The sequence below is a fragment of the Osmerus mordax genome, chromosome 10 (genome assembly GCF_038355195.1).
Source record: "Osmerus mordax isolate fOsmMor3 chromosome 10, fOsmMor3.pri, whole genome shotgun sequence".
NCBI lineage: Eukaryota > Metazoa > Chordata > Actinopteri > Osmeriformes > Osmeridae > Osmerus > Osmerus mordax.
The window spans coordinates 13,639,763-13,661,173 of NC_090059.1; the positions used below are offsets into that span (position 1 = coordinate 13,639,763).

The 21,411-nt window shown below is 42.6% G+C and overlaps 2 protein-coding genes across 5 annotated transcripts; one reads left to right on the forward strand and one right to left on the reverse strand.

The window, feature by feature from the left end:
• Nucleotides 1-1,421: 1,421 nt before the first annotated feature.
• On the reverse strand, nt 1,422-19,897 carry pde6c (phosphodiesterase 6C, cGMP-specific, cone, alpha prime). Of its 4 annotated transcripts, XM_067244351.1 has the most exons (29): nt 19,803-19,897; nt 19,404-19,600; nt 18,929-19,036; nt 18,408-18,563; nt 17,447-17,500; nt 17,047-17,196; nt 16,620-16,801; nt 16,279-16,402; nt 16,059-16,130; nt 6,591-6,743; nt 5,896-5,985; nt 5,585-5,725; nt 5,420-5,494; nt 5,222-5,289; nt 5,081-5,147; nt 4,933-4,980; nt 4,701-4,850; nt 4,436-4,579; nt 4,194-4,259; nt 3,948-4,094; nt 3,649-3,756; nt 3,364-3,473; nt 3,185-3,272; nt 2,940-3,040; nt 2,605-2,709; nt 2,390-2,453; nt 2,216-2,290; nt 1,879-1,962; nt 1,422-1,624 (listed from the first exon to the last, which is right to left on the reverse strand). In XM_067244351.1, exons 2-29 carry the CDS (start codon nt 19,584-19,586, stop codon nt 1,427-1,429), a joined length of 3,111 nt encoding a protein of 1,036 aa, XP_067100452.1. In that variant the 5' UTR covers nt 19,587-19,600; nt 19,803-19,897; the 3' UTR covers nt 1,422-1,426. The 4 variants fall into 4 exon arrangements, with proteins under 4 accessions (XP_067100452.1, XP_067100453.1, XP_067100454.1 ...); XM_067244352.1 differs by lacking the exons at nt 16,059-16,130; nt 16,279-16,402; nt 16,620-16,801; ... (4 more) ...; nt 19,404-19,600; nt 19,803-19,897 and adding an exon at nt 7,351-7,818; XM_067244353.1 differs by lacking the exons at nt 16,059-16,130; nt 16,279-16,402; nt 16,620-16,801; ... (4 more) ...; nt 19,404-19,600; nt 19,803-19,897 and adding an exon at nt 7,351-7,818 and having other exon boundaries at nt 3,948-4,090; nt 4,190-4,259.
• rbp4 (retinol binding protein 4, plasma) lies at nt 11,269-13,567 on the forward strand. The gene is made up of 6 exons (XM_067244355.1): nt 11,269-11,345; nt 11,537-11,660; nt 11,872-12,008; nt 12,286-12,392; nt 12,830-13,042; nt 13,282-13,567. Exons 2-6 carry the CDS (start codon nt 11,559-11,561, stop codon nt 13,299-13,301), a joined length of 579 nt encoding a protein of 192 aa, XP_067100456.1. The 5' UTR covers nt 11,269-11,345; nt 11,537-11,558; the 3' UTR covers nt 13,302-13,567.
• Nucleotides 19,898-21,411: the final 1,514 nt, after the last annotated feature.

The following is a 21,411-nucleotide window of genomic DNA, read 5'->3' on the forward strand; positions in this document are numbered from 1 at the left end:
TAATCTCTCTCAATGACAACTCAATAGAATTAGCAGATATACAATACATCCTTTAGAATCCATACAATAGATGTCTGCCCAGTAACTCCAGGAAAAGAGTTTCAGTGCTGTCAAATCCACTCTGATTGGATTAGAGCCTTTCAATGATTTTCCATTGATTAGAGGAGAAGACAGGTTGCTTAAGATAGTCAACCTTTCTAGTTCCTGATTAGTTAGATGTCATGGTTCTAATTGTCTCAAGACCGATAGACCAACATACACACAGAGAGGGGTCTAATTAGCTAAAGGACATTGTTTGTTAAAGGGAATTGTACAGAAATATTGTAGACTTTTAAGACACTACTCATTCATAAATAATGAACCCTATGCGCAATGTGTCTATCATGACCCTTTGGGCTTGAGCAAAGTACTGTCTTGTACACCTGTAATAGAACTTGGCCCATTCTGCATCTACAGGATGTTAGTTTGTGTTCTCCCATACAGCACACACAAGGCCCATTCCACAGAAGATAGGATGAGAGGACTTAAGAAGTCTCCGCTTGATCTTTGGTAAGCAGGGTATTTAAAATGTATAGCTGTGTGAACCTTTGAATCTGGCTGGAATTCAAACTCAAATCTCATCAGATCTGCTTAGTCAGGTTCTAAAGATACCAAAGATTGACTGGGTGATTTGACACCTCCTAGCAAACGTGAGAGATAAAAGGTTTTACATATAGTTTACACGTCAATCAAGGACATTTCATCATTTTAAATGTTTATGTTTTATTTAGTTACTAGGTGATAAAACTATATTCCTTTGGAACTTGTAAGATGTATGTCATCACCTTTGAACGATTATTTAATTAAAATCCTTGCTACGGATCAAGTAGGTATAAATGTGATATTATGTATATTCCAAGTAGCAATAACATTCTCAGTTCATAGATCAAAAGTGCAGTTTACAGTATTGTTTCCAAAGTTTACAATACACATATGCATTACCTGATGCTTGAATGCAAATTCAAGTCAATCAATATTGAGATTGTACACACTAGAAGATTGTGAGGCTTAACTCTGCTCTTAAAACACGAAGTAGAAAATATCTGACAATCAAAAAATATAACTTCTTTGCATATTAACATTCACATACCCTTACAAGGCTCATAAGCGCTTATATTTTTGAGCATCGAGACTATCATCATCAGCCCAGGTTGGTGGGGCTGCTTGTCTCAAGTTTGGGTAGTCTTGGGTTTGAGGAACCTGAGGATTGTACAGTTTCTATCTCTACAGATTTCCACTCTGTAATATCTTTGTGTTTGATGTTTTAATATTACTGAGACATTCTGTAGTATTCAGACATATCAGACGTGATTTCTGCTCTCACTCAGGAGAGGATGATTTACCAGCGGTTTCCTCGGTAGCCTGGGAGGCCCGATGGGAGTGGACCTTAAGAGATGATGCATGTTTTGGACTTTCCTCCATCTCCTGCATCTCCTTTCTTGTCTGCGTCTTCCAGTTTCTTTTTCTCCTCCTCAATCTTGGCCATCTTGGCTGCGTGGATGTCAGCCAGCTCCTTCCAGTGCACTCTGTTGTTGTTCAGGCCATCAAACATGGGAGTGATCTCTTTATGGAACCTGGAAAATTCCTGTCACAGAAAGAAACAGGCCCCGGTTTACAACATGTAGATGCTAGTCCTGAACCATCCTTCACCCTGGAGCGCACACACACACACACAGATCCTGGGGCTAACATTCCTGCTGTTGAGGAATCATGTGCACTCTTGCATTTATTGTAATCTAAGAATCCATGTCTGTCACTCAAAAGGATCGATTGTTCTTGGAGGAACCTGTTGTCCCTTTTGGTGAGGAAAGATGCTAAAATAAATTTTTCTATACAAACCTTGTACACAAATGAGCAGACAAAGTCAATGAAACCGCACTGCATCTTGGGTAACTCAGCTGAGCAGTTCCTGTCCATCATGGGCTGAGAAGAGAGGAAACAGATCCTAGGAGTCAACATGGTTTTCACATAAGAAACCTACACACTGGGATCTGAATGACCAAACTCTTACACTGCAAACACGTGTAACGTATCACGTTAGAACATCTCTTATAATGCAAAGGAAATGTTAATAAAACCTATTTACCACATGTCCGTATAAACATCCATACTCCATGCTGTACACAATATACAATATAATCTGCTTCCTATGAAGCGAACAGATCGAAGGACTCACAATGGGCTGCTGGTCCAGAACGCTTCTCTCCAGGTCTCCCTGCTCCCAGAACTCTGCAGCTACCATCAGAGCAACCTGGAGACAAGCAGACAGGGCATTGCTTTAGTGTGCAGAACTGTCTATCAAAAGAATGGCTTCAGATTGAAGGACTGTAGTAAATGTGAGCCCACCCACCTTACTCTGGACCTCCCAGGGCTTGGTGATAGCAGACAAGTCACAGCCTGTCATCATCATGGCCCTGCAGGAGAGTTAGAGAAACAGAAGTAGAGGGAGAAAGGGAAAGTTAATATTTGTTAATATTAAGGTGAAACAGTAACTATAATGATCGTTTTCAGATTCATTTTAAATGATAGGCAGGGTCATCATCACGAACAGGACATAGAACATACATGACAATTTCCTTTCTGATGGCATTGTTGGCAATGTGGGCAATCGCATCCGCCTCAACCATGGGCTCAGTGGCATCAACAATCTTCTGGAACATTGTTCTCTTTCTGAAGAAGTGACACATACATGAAGTTCAGCTATGTATATGAGATGAACATGTATATGAGACACACAGAATAACCCGACAACAATGGTGTGTAATGAATGTAGTCTCTGGTTCTTGATGTATAGTCAACTGTCTATAAGAACAGACTTTTCTTAGGAGGTAGTAGCCCATGCGGAACCATAAGAAAACAAGAGACCAGACATGAGCAGAGATGTTGGATGTTGAACCCACTTAAAGTACAAGGCCAGATCTGTGGCAATGATGCAGACGTCAAATAAGTGCTGGACGGTCTCGAACTGGCGCTTTTGGAGGTTGCAGAAGATGTTCAGGCTCTGGTGGGGGGTAGAGGGGGGGGGGATGGAGGGGAGGGAAAGGAGGAGGAGGAAGGAAGAGGGAAAGAGGACAGAAAGATGTTGTCTGAACATCAACAACCACTGAGAATCCAGGTCATGTTGTGTCTTCTGTTCTATCCGTACCTCCTCAGCCATGAGACTCTTACTGTACTCCAGATGATGCCTCTCCATGATGGAGGAGCCATGGAGGCGAGCCAAGGGAGAACCACTCCTGGAGGTCAGACAGACAGCAGAGGGTCAGGGGTCAACATCAGCATGTGTACAATGCTGTGTGAATGCTATGATAAACAAGGAGAACTTGCTTAGTCTGGTAGAGATTGTTGGTCCCTCTGTGGTCAATATCGTGGCAGAATGCAGCGGCCACCATGGCAAAGGCATCCAGGTCGGAGTAGTACCTCCTCAGTTTCCCTGTCTGAAGGGATGGGTTCAAGGTGAGCTTTCTACATTAGTAGTTGACCTCAGCTGTAGCTTGACGCTAATGGGTAAGCTGTGCCCTGCTAACTGTCCAGGGACTAGAGAAGGATAGACCACAACTAAAGTACATAGGCCAGAGACAGGGAGACCCTGGCCAGCCAGACCAGACTTACCTGTAGCAGACAGAACATAGTCTGGCCCACATTGAAACCATGTCTCCAGTTGTGGTAGGTGATGTCACGGTAACCCTTTCTGACAGTGTACATCCATCGTGTCAGAGTCTGATTGGACCAGACAGAAGGGAGAGGGAAAGGGATAAACAATCTGATATGAACCAACCAAACATGGTCATCGCACCAAAAAGATGTGGCTAAACCAATAAAGTGTGAGACTTAGTAGGAGAGAATGCAGCACATTACATTGATAAACATAATGCAGATGGTACTTGCTTAAAAACAGCAGGTCTACTGACCTCTGCAGGCACTTTGAACTTCTCCACAATGTTGAGTTCAAAGAAGCAACGGATTCCACATTTAATGAGGTTGTGCTCTGTCACAGGGAAGTCACTGAAGTGAAACTCTAACAGATCCACATCTTTGGCCAGAGGACAGGTGGCTCTCTACAAGCCCAACAGAAAAGAATCCAAAGGTAATGGGTCAGAACGGATGGATGCACATACAGACAAGCAAACAAGCCATCAGTGTATAGACAAACCTACCAATAGTTTGTACATCTCCTTCTGGTCACAGTCTTCAGGTTCCTGATCAAACTTCTCCTTAGTGTTCTGTTTAAGAACAGAAAAAGGTTTAGGGACACCTTGAGGACACGGTTGATGCCAAGCAAAGACATATTTTACATGATCAATTCAACCACTCTCTCCTAGTTCTTGGTATGAAATCACAGTTGGAAAAGGGTTTTAAGGTTTTGAGTTAGGAAGTAGACGAAAGTATTTATTCTCACCAGGATGCTTTGCATCTCAGTATTGGTGCACCTAGTCTGGCACAACAGCATCTCCTGGGCAATATCCTTCCTGTTCTCCATCTTGTTCAACCTATCATATGTGTCACAGTTCAGCACCGACCAGCCCAGGAACTGGGTGAGGGCCTGGAACAAAGGACCCCAAAATGTTACAGACATACAGTATATTTGCTAAATATCTGAACGTCCATATACAGGCCACAAAAGAAAACGATAATAAAAAACAGAAAGAGAGAGACAAGTTCACCTCAGTGATCTGTTCGTCGTGCTCGTCAAAAGGTTTGCCATCCTTCCTGTTGAAGAAGGTGGCAATGCCAACTATTTCTTCCTTTTTGTTGACAATGGGAAGCGACAAGACGTTCTTTATGACGAATCCCTTATCGTCAACAGCCTCTTTCTTGAAGACAAACATCAAGATGGAATTAGAGACATGTCAAAGTCTTATCTGGAGTACAATAAAAACCTGTGGTCAAGCTTACCTGGAATGAAAAGTAGTCATCAGCAGCAACGTTCATCATGTTGCAGATCTGCATGAAGGGGGAAAACAGATGTGAGTCGACATAAACTCATTGGATACAAGTGCTTTTATCCTGTGGCGACGACATATGTGTTGCACTATCAACTTACAAAGCCATTCTCAGACACATAGGTCGGCAGCCCACTGACAAGAGCCCAGTGGTCAACTGGAGGTCCCCTGTAAAGACAGAGAGGAAAATAGGTCAACAAGATACACCTGCTGACCAGTGTCCCACAAGTCATGAAACTCACGGTATGACTTTGATTTCCTCTTTCTCTCCCTCCAGGAGATAGTCGATGATCTTGTAGAAGATCACTTCCTGTTTGGGGAGAACGAAAGTATAAACATCCATCGTCACCTTTTGGTTTTTCATTCTTTTCCTTCTCATCATGGTAATACTACCGATGTGAATGTGAGGAAAGCAGTACTAGGCTAGGATCAGATTTTACCCTTCCGTCTGGGGTCTTTGGCCCCTTATATGGCTCCACATCTCCCAGTTTTACAGGCCATTCATCGTAGAACTCCTACATGATGAAGAACAAACAGCTATTAGGAACTGGCCATTGATAATTATAATAATGTTAGCAATTTGCAAGTGCGTCCTGGAAACGGACCTTTTCTTTGGTCATGTCCAGCAGGCCAACGGAGTAGCGTTCACAATTGAGGTAGATTCTCACAGTATAGAGGGCTTTGTGGAACTGTCTCTCAATGTCTGTCAACTCCTCAAATACCTTGCTGGCAGACCACAGAAGCACCTGGTGACAACCACAGGACAACAATGGAGAAGAGTGTGCACCCCTTCACAAGGGTATGGTAAGGTAATGGTTTGTTTATGTCTGACTGAATTTTACCAAACACTCCATACTCTCTCTCTCTCTCTCTTAGGCCCACACACAGAGTTAATGCTTGATGGTGATTTGTTTACCTGACTCCTTCTAGACTCCACGTTGAACATGTACATGGTGTGATGCTGGAGGGCTATAACTGTTGCAAAGGTCATGTACTTGTTGAAGAGCTAAGAACAAAATCAGATTAAGAGGTGTCATCATTTGGCGATACAACAACTGGGAGGATTCCTCTTCCCATTTTCTCTTTATTTTCTCTGGAGAATCAGAACTCATGAGGTATTCCCACTATTCTGATGGAGGGCACCATCAGAGGAAGGGAACACAGTGGAAACAAAGGTTACCAAGGGTCAGAGCATGGAGCCCCTTCTCTGTCTGTTCCCAAAACAATGTTAGTGGCAGTGCTGTCCTTTAAGTCCTTCTGTCAGGTCATAGCACTAATACCCTGTCTCACACTATCATGACAACCTTTTTTTTCTGGCCCAGATTAGCGGTTTTCACTGTCCCTCCTCTGGCCCTGCAACCACTGAGGGGGTGATTAACCAGGCCAGGACAGAGCAGCTAAACCTGGCTTGACTTGGCTCAGTTCAGTGTTGTTAAAAAGGTGTAAATTGTAAACTAAAGTAGGCAATTCTCCTTCTTCTGGAATATTTCACTATAGAGGAGGTGGAGGATGGGGAATATTTATATAAAGAGGTGGGGGAGGAATGCATCTGAACGTTAGATGTGAATATCTCAGACAGGGAAGAGTGTCAGAGTGTTTGCATAACCTTACCTCTTCATCCTGCTTGCTGAATTCATTGGCTCCGATCTTGTTGAGTACCATAACAACACCCAGGCATTCTTTATCAGCCAGGATGGGATATGTGAGCATGTTCTTGGTCTTGTAGCCTGTCTGCTTGTCCACAAAGTCACTGAAACGTTTGTTCTGGGTAGAAGCATATGGAGAAAAAGATCTTACTGGAATGATCACTGACTTCAATCACAGACAAGACAATTTAATAACAAAGGGCTCTGTGCCTTTGATTATAGAACATTACATGTATTTATTTGAAATTCCTTTGTTCTACGTATTTATACATCTACTAAAAATAAAAACTAGATCCTGCAACATAAATGAAACCTGATGGGCCTTATAGTCTACTGAAATCATGATGTCCGTTTTTCATTTCCATTTAAAAACTCACCCTGAAGTAAAAGTCACAGCAAACAGGTTTGTTAACTAAAGATTTTGTTCTTGTATAAAAACGGAATTATGTATTAACCCAAAACATTAACAGATACGCTGACTACTAAATATTTTAGGTCCATATAATAACTGATCCTATTAAAGTGGTCAATTCATGGACAATTAAAATATAAATAATGATACAATGGGTAAAATAAATAGTAAAAAATATATATTAATGTAGATCTGATAATTATTTATTAAATTAAGTCAATATACATAATTCAAAGTAAGACGTTTTTCAAGGGTCAGGTCGACCCGCCAGTCATTTCAATGCACTCTTTTAAGAACACACTGTGGCAATTACCTGTGTCACGTCGGCAACGACAACTGGCTTTTTGGAGTGTGCCGTAAAACCTACTATACCAATGTCGGTGGGGAACACTATCTCAGTCGTAGGGCTAACCAAATTCGATTCATATTTGGATGTTGGGGTCACGTCAAAAAGCAGTGTCGTAAGCTCAGGTATTCCATTTCTTGATCTGCATATAAAAAAGCTGCACCTGTCGGCATTTATCAGCATGCAAACTCTCTGCAAGACCTTGTGCATGGCCTTTTCCATAACGGCGACAGTCTTCATCTCAGTGATCAGGTCAAAGATGATAGCGGACTCCTGAATTTGGGAGACATCTTTGAACGAAGCCGGATCGTTGATCTCAAGCTTCTCTGCGAATGCGGCCGCGAGCGCTTCGGGGCGCAGCTTCTTGTCAAAGTACTCTTTTGCAAATTGGGGGTTATTCTCCAAGTACTTCTCCACGCTATCCTTGTCTGCCATTTTGAACTGTTTTACCTTTCCCTCTCTTTGACTCTTATTGAAGCATCACCCGAAGGAAGCTAGAAGGAAAGCAGCCCTCGACAGGTGTCGCTGGGTCTCTAATGGCCTCCGTTCGCGGCGCAGACGTGCATCCTCCGCTGATGTCCCTGAGCAAATCACGAAAACCTCTTCACTCTCAGACAAGCTGGCAGAATGTAGTGGCTTAGAAGCTGAAAGGATCAAAGTGGCCGCTAATTAATGTGACGTCACGACATTAAACCCCCTAAGCTTCCTTAACCTGCAAATCCCGAGACTGATCATTTTATATTGGACAATCCCATCTGAGGGAGGTAAGGCAGGTTGGTATCTAGAGGCTACCTGTTTCTCACACAGTAAATCTATATGGTGGAGAAGGTGTGTGCTACAGATGGTAAAAAACTGTCAGCTCCCAATCTTGAATTTACTCTTAAAAAGACTGGAGATATTGTGTAGTCAAGACAGTGGACACACTGTCACTGTCACATATTTAAATAATAAACTAAATAAAACCATTTAATATCTACTTCTGAAGTGTATCTGTTACAGAAGGCAGTCTGAAGACATACAAGGGCCACACCCTTGGTGTAAAAGGAAGGAATGAAACCATTCCAGTCCCACTCTAATTCTTGCTTAATGGATTAAAGAGGTCTTTCCCTGTCACAATGTTTGGGTATGTTACTGTCACTGACTGTCATTGTCTACTATTCAATCCAAACTGGGCTTCTAACTATGGAGCTTTGCCCAGGGATCCATGAGACAGTTCTGTGAAATGAGAGACTAAACTAAGGTAGGCTATTATTAACTAGTCACAGTATGTGTCTGTCTGACTGGTAAACCCAGGAGTGCCCCCATATTTTAACCACAGAGATTACCACAGACTTAACAGACATCACAAAGGGTTTGTGTGTATGTGTGTGCATGTGTGCGTGTGTGTGTGTGTGGCACAGGTGCTGAATCCAAGTCAGACTGTAAGGCAATAAAAAGACCTGCATCATTAGGACTTGGCAGCATAAATCCCAGATTAAGTAAAAGTGATTACTGGGATGTCCTCCCAGAGAGAGAGAGAGAGAGAGAGAGAGAAAGAGAGAGAAAGAGAGAGAGACAAAGGGGCACAGAGAAAGAGAGAGAAATACACAGGAGGAAGTGAAACATAGCTTGGCCATTTGGGTAACCACATGGACACAGTGGAGAGGTTTATCTGATAAGAAGAGCCAGGAAAGCCACGAGATGGCCCTTTGTGAGGTAACAAGTGGACAGCTTTGGCCTGTGTGCTGTGGTGGGGTGACCAATACCATGAGAGTCTTGGGATAGTCCTTGGATATGATATGAACATGAAGAGTGTCTTTAGTCTTGTATTGTCATAGAGTATGTCCAATTAAACTAGAGAATCTCAAGTATCTAAAGTAAAATGTCAAAAGTATTAGGCCAGAGACCCTATTTGTCCAAGTATCTAAAGTAAAATGTCAAAAGTATTAGGCCAGAGACCCTATTTGTCCTGACAAAAGAAAATGTGTGGTGGAGGCTCAAAGAATTGAGAATGTGAGAGAAATATTAAAAGAAAAAAGTTAGACAGAAAAGGTGCAGTTGTAAAGTACTAGAACTGAGCTCTGCACCAAGGTGACAGGAATCCTTCCCAAGCTGGCCGCCTGGGGCTGTTGTCACAATGCCATGCCAAATCTGAAAAAGTTGTCTCCCTTGGTTAATGCATTGCAGTACGGTAGCTTGGTTGTGTCTGAAATACATTACGTTTATTATTTTATAAAAATAAATTTAATGTAGATAACAGAAATTATTTAAATGATTTTTTTCTACACAAGGGCCTTGAGGGAAAGATTTAAAGGTCTGATGTGGCATGCATGGATGGACCCCACTAGTTATGCCGTTTTGGGGTACTTCTTTCAGAACACTCCACAAACTGATTACTGTATACATACAGTACATGTTTCAGTAACATATAGTTTATACAACCTTGGAAAGGCATAAGCACATTTCTCATGGACATATTCATGTTTTTGCTGTCAGCATGACAGCCATTTCAAGGGTCTATGAATGCTTTTTCGATTAGCCATGATTATATAACCGGCAGATGTTTGGCCCCTAGTCTGGAGGTGGTGTTTACTTTACTGAGAAAGTGTGCCCCAGGGCTGGGTTATATACACGATCCCAGGAAGCAAAAAGGCTTCTTTGTAAAAAAGAAAAAAGAAAAAGAGGACTTTTTTGATGCACAGATTTACTTAAAAATAGAGGGAAGCTGGGTTTAACCTGTTAATAGAAATACACAACTATGCAATGTAGATGGAAGATGAAGATGGTCCAAGGCAAACAATAACCAGAGGCTGATAAACACAAGAAAGTGTCAGTGGACATAGGCTGATCTCTGTCTCCACTGCTGGGAATATACAGTGTGTTACTGGGAATCAGTGCCCTCACAGCCTGATCCTCACAGCCCTGCAGAAACTTCAGCAGCAATGCTGGGCTTGAACCTTGCTCTTGTTTATACACTCTCCAAGTGTTTCAGGCCGAAAACAGAGTTGAAGAAATCTCTTATCGTTGGAAGGATAAAACTACCAGTGTTAAATCATTCATCAACTTTGTTTGATCACTGCACAGGTTTTTTTTTTGTTCCACGTCATGCTTGGGGGTTCAAATCACACCCAATGGACGAAATAGTACTGATTTAATACATTTGAAGATTTGGAAGGATTTAGACTTTGGGTTGAATTACAATGTTGTCTGTTTGGTGATAGTAGCAGACAGGCAATTCTGTCAATTCTCCCAGATGAAACTCAAGCAAGAGATTCTGGGCTTTGCAGAAGGTAAGGAAGTAAATTACATTAGCTAGAAAACACAAGTCACAACGCCTGGGAGAAGGTAGAGACAGCAAGCTGAAACATGCTCCATACTCTTGAACTCTTTGCCTCTTAGAACTTATATATGTGGGGGCTTACATAACCACTCACTCTCTCTCTCTCTCTCTCTCTCTCTCTCTCTCTCTCTCTCTCTCTCACTCACTCACTCACTCACTCACTCACTCACTCACACTCATTTATTCACACATACTCACTAACTCACTCACATACTGCCAGGCCAAACGACTGTGATTTATTGATCCCTTTTGATGCACGGTGAGGTTCTCGGGAGGTGAATGCACTCAACATGTCATGTTCCAGATGTTTCTATCTGCATACCTCATAGCTCTTTCATAAGGCCTCCGTAACAGAGACTTTAAACAACTTTGACTTTCGGGGAAAAACACATGTTTGAGCCAGGGGTAAAATGTGCAGCGTGCAACTTAAGAACGGGACGTGCCAACTGAGTTACGCAAATATCGGGGGGAGGTAAAGAAGGTGGCGAGCAAGAGCGAACAGGAGAGGCTGTTTTTTAGGGGCCGTCCCAGGTCTCCAGTTGTTGTTGTTATGCAAGTCAGTCTGTGGTATATAAAGGCTGACTTGGGGGTGAAGCACCACAGGACCTCTGAGAAGCATCTCATCCAGATTTTTCTTTTGAAGGTATTGAAAGAACTTTCGTGCTGCACAAACAGGAATATTGTGACGTCCACCTATAGCTGTACTCTGTCAGGATTCACCTTTTTGAAAGCCGATGCAATCTTTCCTAAAATGTTTTTTTTGATAGCTGATAGAAGGGTATGAGCATGATGGGTGTATTGCTGTTCTCCTTATGTCTGGCTCTGTCTCCACAGATCTGCTGAAGATTGAGGCAGGATGCTGAGGATAGCTGTGGTTCTCTCTATCCTGACAGTGTGCTTGGCACAGGACTGTCAGGTTGCCAACATCAAGGTCAAGGAGAACTTTGACAGAAACAGGGTGAGTGGCCATTGGCAAATATTTAACTCTCTAATTACAAAAAAATCCTAAACGCTTCTTGAAAAACATACATTCAATGTTTAGGGATTTGATTCTGAAATATAATTTAAATTGTATCAGTTCATGTGTAAAATAGCATGAAATGTATGACGAAACTACAAAATAGTATGGTGAGCAAGCCACTGATGTGAACTTTGCTCCGTCATTGCAGTACACAGGCACCTGGTATGCTGTGGCCAAGAAAGATCCGGTTGGTCTGTTCCTTCTGGACAACGTGGTCGCCCAGTTCAAAGTGGAGGAGGGCGGGAAGATGACAGCCACTGCCCATGGCAGGGTCATTATTCTGAAGTAAGGCCACTTTTACACTCCACCACATGCTCAATCTTAGCTCTCGGGGTCCAAACTAAGGATTTAAGCATGACATGAGAGGTATAAAAGCTACCTGCAATTCCAAATAATTTGCATTGATACGTTTTCTTTCAGACACACTGATAACCTGTGACTCTTTCCAGATAAGACTGATAGCTAAGTCCCAGCAAAGTAAAACCACTGATGCATTCAATATCATTGACCCTCCTGTCTCTACTCCACTCCTCTCTGCTTTCCTTCCCCGTCTGCCTCACAGCAACTGGGAGATGTGCGCTAACATGTTCGGCACCTTCGAGGACACTCCTGATCCTGCCAAATTCAAGATGAGATACTGGGGGGCTGCCTCTTACCTGCAGACTGGGTGTAAGTAAGCGGAAAACACCAACCAACACCATGACACACCTCACTGTACGACAGCTAATTCAAGATTGCCTGATTTCTGATTTCCATGTTGACATGTCCTCAAAATATTGGGGTTTGTGTTGAGTTATAGTAGAAGGCTACGTTACAGACCCAGTCTGGACTGAGAGGGGCCAGTCCTCCAACATCATCATAATTGAACATTAACTGAATGCCTGATGTCATGTTGGGCAGTAGTTATGTTTGCTAGCTAGTTAGGTATTTGATTTATAGTAATGTAATGACTGACTGGTGACAGGATGGAGACATCTTGACATCTCATCCTTAGGGTTGGAGACACGCATTTGTTCACCAGTTAATCATTCTAGTCATTTTTTGCCTTCCCCTATTCTTCCCACCCCTACCACCCAAACACACTATTCTTTCTTAAACCCACGCAGACGATGACCACTGGGTGATCGACACCGACTACGACAACTACGCAATCCATTACTCCTGCAGAGAGATCGACACTGACGGCACCTGTCTGGACGGCTACTCCTTTATCTTCTCACGCCACTCCACCGGCCTGCGGCCTGAGGACCAGCGCATCGTCACCCAGAAGAAACAGGAACTCTGCTTCCTCGGCAAATACAGACGCGTCACACACACTGGTAAGATGGCACTAAGTTACACACTGACCACCACTGCCATAGTTACTATCAAGGGTTGGTTATCAAAATCAACAAGGCATTCTGACACCCAATAACATCCAGTTAAGTAAGAATCTATTGAGCAGTAATATAAAACGTTTTCAGAAAACTGCTTCATAATTATAGAATAGTCAATATCAAATGTCAGGGTCACGATTCTTGTTGTCTCGGATACATGAATGTTCTCTTCTTCTCTACAGGTTTCTGTGAGAGCAGTTAATCTGGCAAACAGAATGTGATGCATCATGGGAGTAATAGTCATCTACACAACATGATAATTACACTGTAAATAAGTACAGCACAATGTTATTCAACCCACCAAATGTCACTGATCTGGACCCTTCCACGAGAAGCAAATGACTCCATGTAGCAATGGTCAGATCAGAGATGCTTGATTGAAGTCACAGACATAACAATGGATGTAAAGCCTTATACTGTGATTATGACTATTTGACCCACTTTTTGAAATAAAATATTCATACAGTACAGGTTGACTAAACATTGCCATAATTTATTTCTGAAATCTTGACTCATGTGAGGACAGAATGGCAAAAAGTTTAATCATTTAGACAATGATTTCAGAAAAACAGAGGACTAAGGAGGGAAGGTCATTTATTAGGAGAAAAGTTCAATTGCATACCCATCATGCTATGGACATATCTTAAAAACAAAAAAGTGTTGACAATGAGAAAGGGTTACATGTTCATGACAATGTATAGTCTATAAGCATACGAAGAGGCCGAATACTAATGGGAAACAAAACTGAATACATTTTAATTGGACAACCTAGTCTTTTTTTTCAGAAGGTGAAAATCAGTGCATTAGTTGGTTCCCTGACTTGATAGTAAATTAAGACACAAACAGGTTTTCATGATCTTCCCATGAGATGCAGTTAATCAGCATCATGACATTGAACCACCAGCTCAGCCTTAACCACATCAGAAAGCTGAGATGGCTACTGTCCCACCAAAGTGCCTGTTGACACATTCCTTGAATAAAGGCACCTTCATTTCCTCCTCCCGATCCAGAGGAGCTTCACTAAGCTTGGGCCCTTAAATAGTTTAGTACAAGGATTTACTTATGCGATCTCATTCCAACTTTAGACCTGCCCATTTGTAAAGTCAGGGTTGAGTCGGAAGTGAAGCTTGTTCCAATACTACCAATGCCAACAAACACTGCAATACTGACATAGAGGGATGGAAATTCTTAAAGAAAAGGTAAACTAGAGAGCCAAAGAACAATGGAGAATGAGGACTTCTTTGGTATCAGATCCAAAGAGCTAGATTAAGCCTTTAAGTAACACCTTATTCACAAATAGCATCTCAACCCACAACAGTACACAAAACAGCAAGATACTTAGAAACCCATAAATAATTATATAACTTCCATATCAAAACATCACACAAGGTTTGTAAATACTTAAACATAGAATTCAAATAAATTCAGAATAGCTTCATTTTCAATTAAAATGGTCATCGATTTATTTCAAAACAAATTACAAGTTACCAACTTGGGAATCTTGCAGCACTGATATTTTACTTTTAAAATACTATCTGTTTGTAGCCTACTCCTTATTTAGGAGAAACAATAAAACGAGCATTTTAAAAAACAGCATGAAAATAAGCACAAACCAAAACAATATATTCCTCTTATATTTGTATAATAAAACCAAATAGCATACAAATAAAATAAAGACCAAACCGACAGAGCTGTGACAGAGCAGTGACAGACATATTCCCTTATGAATTTCCCAAGTCCACACCTTGCCCAGAAACAGCCCACAGGCCTGATTGGAGCGTGTTTCCAATACAGCTTGCCCATAAGAGGGCACAAACGGACTGCTACCATGTTGGAGTCCAACACGTGCCAAGGCAGGAGTGTGGACTGGCCTCAAATAGCACTCGAAATCCTTTCAAATACATGAGCTCCCTTAATTGATTGATTGATAGATCTGACCTGATAAGGAGAACACCACACACAAACCAATATGGCACTCAATATCAGCTTGAGCCAGCATCAGGGTTGGGTTTCTTAGAACCAGGCATCAAGTCAATCTTAAGATTCTGCATCTGGGCCTAAACGTATGTAAAGGGATTTCTAGTCTATTTGATTGAAGCCTGGTGTTGACAGGATGGGGCCCTTTTCCTAAATCTAACTGTGTTAACATTTCATCCTCATATTGCTTCAACCAATCCCTGATCAGATATGGGTCAACTGGTGACAGCGGTCATGTTTCTGTGGAGATTACCTCAAGGAGGAAAGGAGGTATGGCTGGATTGAGGACAGTGCACACAGGGCCTGGATCTGCCTCAGTTGAAGCAGTAGTCAATGTGAGCCAGCAGCTCCCGATGCTGACTGGTGGCGTACGGGGCACGGCACTTCGGGCATTCAAGGAAACTCTCGTCCAATTGGCTGGAGGGCTTGCTGGGCGAGGAGGGTGCGCGGTCATCAATGGACAGCCTCTCAAACTCCAGCTTGTTGTACGAGCTTGGCTCAGAGAAACGGCTCTGCTGTTTCTGAAAGACAGCAAATCAGATGAATCAATCAACTGACATTCTCTTATCAAGATAAACACATTCTTTGGCTTTTTCCCCCTTAACGGTTTCGATAAGTCAGTGCATGTTTTTACAAACGTGGCTAACAGAAAACCAAACAGGTTTTCCCAAGAAAACTTACAGAAGACTCCAGTCTGGTGATCTGGTCCCGGGCCTTTCGCAGCTCCTTCAGAACCTTTTGTAACTGGTGCTGCAGACTCTGGCGATCAAGCTTCTCGTTCTCAAAGTCTTTGGCAGAAAGCTGGACCTGGGGGGAGAGAAAAGACAGAATACAGGGGGGGGGGGGGGGGAAGAGAGAGAGAGAGAGAGAGAGAGAGAGAGAGATTTCACAATCTAGAATGTTCTCTGTGGGCAAGCACACATGATCTTGGAAGCACGACATCTCAGAGGGTGTTTTAATATCAACTGGAGCGTGTTACTACCTGCTGTTCCAGCACAGCCATTCTCCTCTTCTCCTCATTCTGGCTCAGCAGAGACTTCTGAAGGAGATTCACCTGGAGAGGGAAAGGTGCCATTAGTTTAGAGGATGAGGAAAAACAAGAACGTCAGATTGTCAATACCTCTTCCTTTGTGTGTGTGTGTGAAGTTCCTTCCTGTGTGTGTGTGAAGTTCCTTCCTGTGTGTGTGTGTGTGCGTGTGTACCTGTAGCAGCAGCTCAGCAGAGCGTTTCCTCTCCTCCTCCAGCCTGACGTCCATACTCTCCAGCTCCACCCGCATCCTGTCAGTCCTCTCTGTCGAGCACTTCCTCTCCTCGCTCACAGTGTGTCTGACAAGGATACATCAGACTTTTTGTTATCATGAAAACCTTGTAATAGAAGGTACAGAAATTCCAGATACATTGGAAAAACCTATGGAAATAATGACGCATATTTTGAAGATAAATACTCATATATTGAGCACACAGACGAAAAAGCACAAATCCTCTATTGAAATGCACACTCCCATACTGAAGTGTGGTCCTACAATGAAGGGGTTAGGGTCACCTGTTGCTATGGCGTTCAGCTTGCAGCTGCTCCCGAGTCTCCTCCAGCTGGAGGCTCCTCTCCTCATACCTCCTCTGCAGCTCCCCCAGCTCAGCCTGGGCCCTGCTGGCCTGCTCCCGCTGGCCCTCCAAATCCCTCTTGGCCCCCTGCAGCAGCTGGTTGCAGTGCTCCTGCATACGGGCCTGGGCCTGGGATTTCTCTGGGGATTGGGGAGCACAGGATGGAAGAATACTTTTAATTAGGAGCCACTGGCAAGCTCTCTCACGTCTGCACACGCTCACAGTGCGTCAATGGAAAAACAAAAGCTGTGAGCGTTTTAGGGTTGGTTGTGTAACAGTGCATTTTCTTCAGGATGTTTAAGAGTTCCATGCCCCCCCCCCCCTTTCCTCTGCTCTCTTCCCCTTTCTGTGGTACCATCAGTGCTGGCATCTGAATGCTGGGTCTGCTGGAGCGCCTGCAGGGCTGTGTTGGCTGTGCTGAGCTGCTGTTCCAGCTCCAGGGTGCGGGCCAAGACAGCCTTCACGTAGGCCTCTCTCTGATGGTCGTAAACAAGCCACTGCTGGTTCTTCTCCAGGGCCTTTTACGCAACCACCACAGAGAGTGAGAAGCACAAAATAGGATTAAGCATGAGCTTGATTGTGAAATACAGAAGTATTCCCCCACAGCAAAGTTAACATAGTAAGTTTGGAATAGATTCACAAATTGCTTTACGCACAGATTCCATATTATGTAAACGGGGAACTTGCATTCACTGTGCAATCACCATATGTGAGTGGAGAAAGATAAGACTCTCAGTGATAGTAGTGCTGATAAATGGTTAAACTCACATCTCTCAGCTGGTCGTGGACCACTACTAGGTCCCCAGATGGAACGTGGCCGTTCTGTCAGAGAAACACACTGGTGTTAATGTCACACCTTTACAGACCTGGTAGGGAAGGCCATGTGTCTGAGGAAGACAGCCCACAACACATAGTAGAGTCGCCCCTCCTCCAAAAGCTGTCCTTAAAGGTCGGCCCACAGCCATTCCACAACAGAGACTATCCTCCATCGAAATAATCTTGAGGTAGCTGGGCCTTGACGTGGTGTAACCTGAGCTTTCCCTCGACAGACAAAACATCCATGTCATAATCATATCAGCTCTAGCCCCCGAGTTACCGTCTGATCCCTGGTGAGACCCGGCATAGCTGCTCACCATGGGCGCAGGCGACTACCTGTTGATCTCCCATAAGGCTGGATGATCTGCTCAGGGCGAGAAGGCCAGCCATCATAAGCTTGTCAAAGTTTTCCACATGATTTAACCTCAGGAGGTCCCTACTAACCAGTTCAGCCCACACTAGAGAAGAGTAAGGGGCTCAATGTGTGGGGTAATGAACTAGATAGGACTACAGGGTTTTCCCTCTACAGGTTTTTATCAAATGCTACCTCATTGACTGTTTGATGAACCAGTGCTGAAGTTATCAGGGTACCAGAGCTATTGCAAGGAAAAAAGACCATCAAGAGTTTGACACTTGATTGTTCTGATGAAAAATGATTGGTTAGAATTTAACATCAATATGCGTGAGGATTATTTTATTTTTTTAAAACAGTTCCTGTTTGGACTGTCCAACTGGGTTATGTCAGACAGGAAAGGCATACAAAGATCCAACACTGCCATCTAGTGGTTAAAGGTAAAATTACCTTGTGATTCAATTGACTCATTTTCAATTGACTCAAGTTTCTCAGAACATACAAAAAGGCAGAAATGCCCACCAATTTCTCTTTATCACACACACAAACCTGTAAAGCAACAGGGTCCTGTTTCTCCAGGGTCTGACATCGGGCAGAAAGAGCCGCAAACTTGTTCTTCAGGTTCTCCGTCTCCTCTGACAGAGACTGATAGAGTTTGTCTTTTTGCTCAGCCTCCCTCCTACGCTGCTCCAACTGAGACTGCAGAGATGCCACCAACTAACAGCAGAGAAAGAGGTGCCTTCAGTATGTGTTACTCTATAATAACTCAACACTACAATTATAGAAAGACAGTTCATTAACAGTAATATTGGCAACAGCCAATTTTCAATAGAATTCCCAAATTAGTTAGAGGAAAGACAGCGAGATAACATTAAGCTTTTTAAATCTTAGGCTACAGAATGAACTGTTGCTTTGCTATATGATACAAAACAATTTTATTGATCCCAGCAAATAAAGTTAAAAACACAAACATTAACTAGTAAATGATTACATTCATAACATTTGACTAAGCACAGGCTGTCTCAGGGAACCTAGCCCTCTGTGTGTGTGTGTGTGTGAGTGAGAATGGGAGAGAGATTCACCTCTCCTCCCTTAGAAGATAGTTGCCGTCTGAGGGTCTCCATTTCTTGTTCCTTCACTAGTAGCTGTTGGCTGTTCCTCTCTCTCAGTGTCTCCAGGGACAGAATCCTCTGGAGAGAAAAAAAACATCAGAGAAAATACATTTAGAGTGGAATAAGACAGGAAAGGTTCTCTAATATGATATAAAACTGAACATACTGTGTACTGTCACTGATTTACCCCATTAACTTTGTAAATGGGGGGTGGAACCATTCATAGCTAATTGAGAAAATTAAAATCCGTTTTGACTGGCATGCTATAGTTGAATGACAATTGCATCTGCACAATGACAACGTTTAGTGTTTAGCATTTTGTGTGACCACAATGAGAATGAAAGTGTGGTGGCCAATTGCGTTGTGAGGTTTTCAGAATGAGGTTACACATTTGGTAATTGGGTCTAACGGATTGATAAAAACTGAAGTAAACTATTTTGCTTACCTCCAGAAGTTTGCTTTTGTCCGAATCTGGAGGTTTGGCAACTCGTTTGGATACCTCGTCCACCTTCCTCCGCAGATGAGCATTTTCCTTGCGGAGTCTGTCCATCTCCATCTCAGCCTTGGCGCTGTTGGACTTAAAGCCCAGCTTGTTGACGATGATCTCCTTTGCGCCTTTCGCCGCCATGTCTGGAGTGTAAACTGGACATGCAAAGATTTCCTTGTTATGTTATGAAGCAAACAATATATCTAAGTAAATCATGTTGGCCAACGAGCTAACTCTAGCTAGCGTACCTTTTCAGCTATACTAGACTTGCCAAAAAACAACTATTACTGCGTCTGGGTCACAAAGTTGACACTAACAAACCCAATTATTTTTCCAAAACGAAAATAAACAACTTACGGTGGAATATTTTTGTATCTAGCTAGCAAGACAAGCAAAATCTGGAGCTTTCGTTTTGACAGTATCTTAACACAACGGCTATAAGTTGCTTCCTTGTTGATTACAAGTTTGAATACAGCGCGGTTTGCGTCATATCCGCCATGAGGAGGGATGTGCCATCAGCTGCATCATAGATGCATGGCTTCATTGAGACGCACCCCCTCGCGGGAGCACGCGCGAACCACTTGGAATTAGTGATGGGCATTCCGGCTCTTTTCGTGAGCCGGACGTTTGGCTCAGCTCACTGAAAAGAGACGGCTCTTTTGGCTCCCGAACGGCTCTTAAAAAAAAAATGTTTTAACTATGAATTTGACTATAATAGGTGTGAAAACAATTTGAATTAAATTATTAAATAAAATCATACTCTACCTTAACTGCAATGTCTTTAAAATGCATTGATATGTTATCGCTTTCCTCTATGGCGTGAAATTAGTGCCAGGGGAGCGAGCTTATGGCGTGAAATTAGTGCCAGGAGAACGAGCTCTGTAAAAACAATTTGTAACTTGCAAAAAAGATTTGTGTCTCTGTAGAAAATGATTCGTGTACTTTGTGACTCCGTAGAAGAAGGCAAGATTTGTGTACTATGGCGTGAAATTAGTGCCAGGAGAGCGAGCTCTGTAAAAACGATTTGTAACTTGCAAAAAAGATTTGTGTCTGTAGAAAAAGATACGTGTACTTGCAAAAAAAGTTTTGTGTCTCCGTAGAAGGCAAGATTTGTGTACTTGCATAAAAGATTTGTAACTTGCAAAAAAGATTCGTGTACTTGCAAAAAAAAGTTTTGTGTCTCCGTAGAAGAAGGCAAGATTTGTGTACTTGCATAAAAGATTCGTGTACTTGTAAAAACAAGTTTTGTGTCTCCGTAGAAGAAAACGATTCGTGTACTTGTAAAAAAAAAAAAAGTTTCGAAAGGTTGAAAAAAAGTTTCAAAAGTTTCACCAATTATTTTCGATTTATTTTTAAAAATAGGTTTTCATCATTGATGAGAACTCTACTGTACTGTGCTCTATTACATGCATTTTCAGTTCAGGGACAATTTACTGGAAATTAGAGTGCGATGTAGGCTACACGAGACGGATTAGCACTAGCTAGCTGTTACAGACTGAAAACAGCGACTGACTACGATTGAGCAATACAATTTACTGCTTTAAAGCCTGTATTTGAGTGCAGATTAACTGACCAACATCAAGAAATTTACCTTATGATCATAGAAAGTAGGTAGCCTAGAGTACACTACACTATAAATTAACACACACGATTATAGAAATCACATTCAACTCATCCAAACAAGAGAAAACGTCATAATTTCGCGCACGCGCAAGGAAGGGGGGGGGGAATAGGGGAACTGGTCATTTGCATACGTTAATGCCTACAAAGTGACGACACTTCGACCCCTATGCATTCTGGGTGTCATCAAAGCTAGCGAAAGGCCAAAAGCGGTAACTAAAACTCCCTCAGATAAACCGTACTATGAGCCAGTTACAGTGAGTGGCAGTTACCTAGCTAGCTAACAACAAAGCAGCAGTTGTGGATGCCTGTTTAATATTGAGCTCCGAGTAGATTTTTCTTCTCT

Excerpts from the sequence above, each read along its gene's own strand:
- rbp4 (XM_067244355.1), top strand. The coding sequence starts at position 11,559 with ATGCTGAGGATAGCTGTGGTTCTCTCTATCCTGACAGTGTGCTTGGCA. Across the intron at positions 11,661-11,871 it reads AGAACTTTGACAGAAACAGG|TACACAGGCACCTGGTATGC; the intron begins GTGAGTGGCCAT and ends CCGTCATTGCAG. Across the intron at positions 12,009-12,285 it reads GGCAGGGTCATTATTCTGAA|CAACTGGGAGATGTGCGCTA; the intron begins GTAAGGCCACTT and ends TCTGCCTCACAG.
- pde6c (XM_067244351.1), bottom strand. The coding sequence starts at position 19,586 with ATGGCGGCGAAAGGCGCAAAGGAGATCATCGTCAACAAGCTGGGCTTT. Across the intron at positions 16,131-16,278 it reads CTGCTGAGCTGCTGCTACAG|GTGAATCTCCTTCAGAAGTC; the intron begins GTACACACGCAC and ends TTCCCTCTCCAG. Across the intron at positions 5,726-5,895 it reads TGGAGTCTAGAAGGAGTCAG|GTGCTTCTGTGGTCTGCCAG; the intron begins GTAAACAAATCA and ends GGTTGTCACCAG.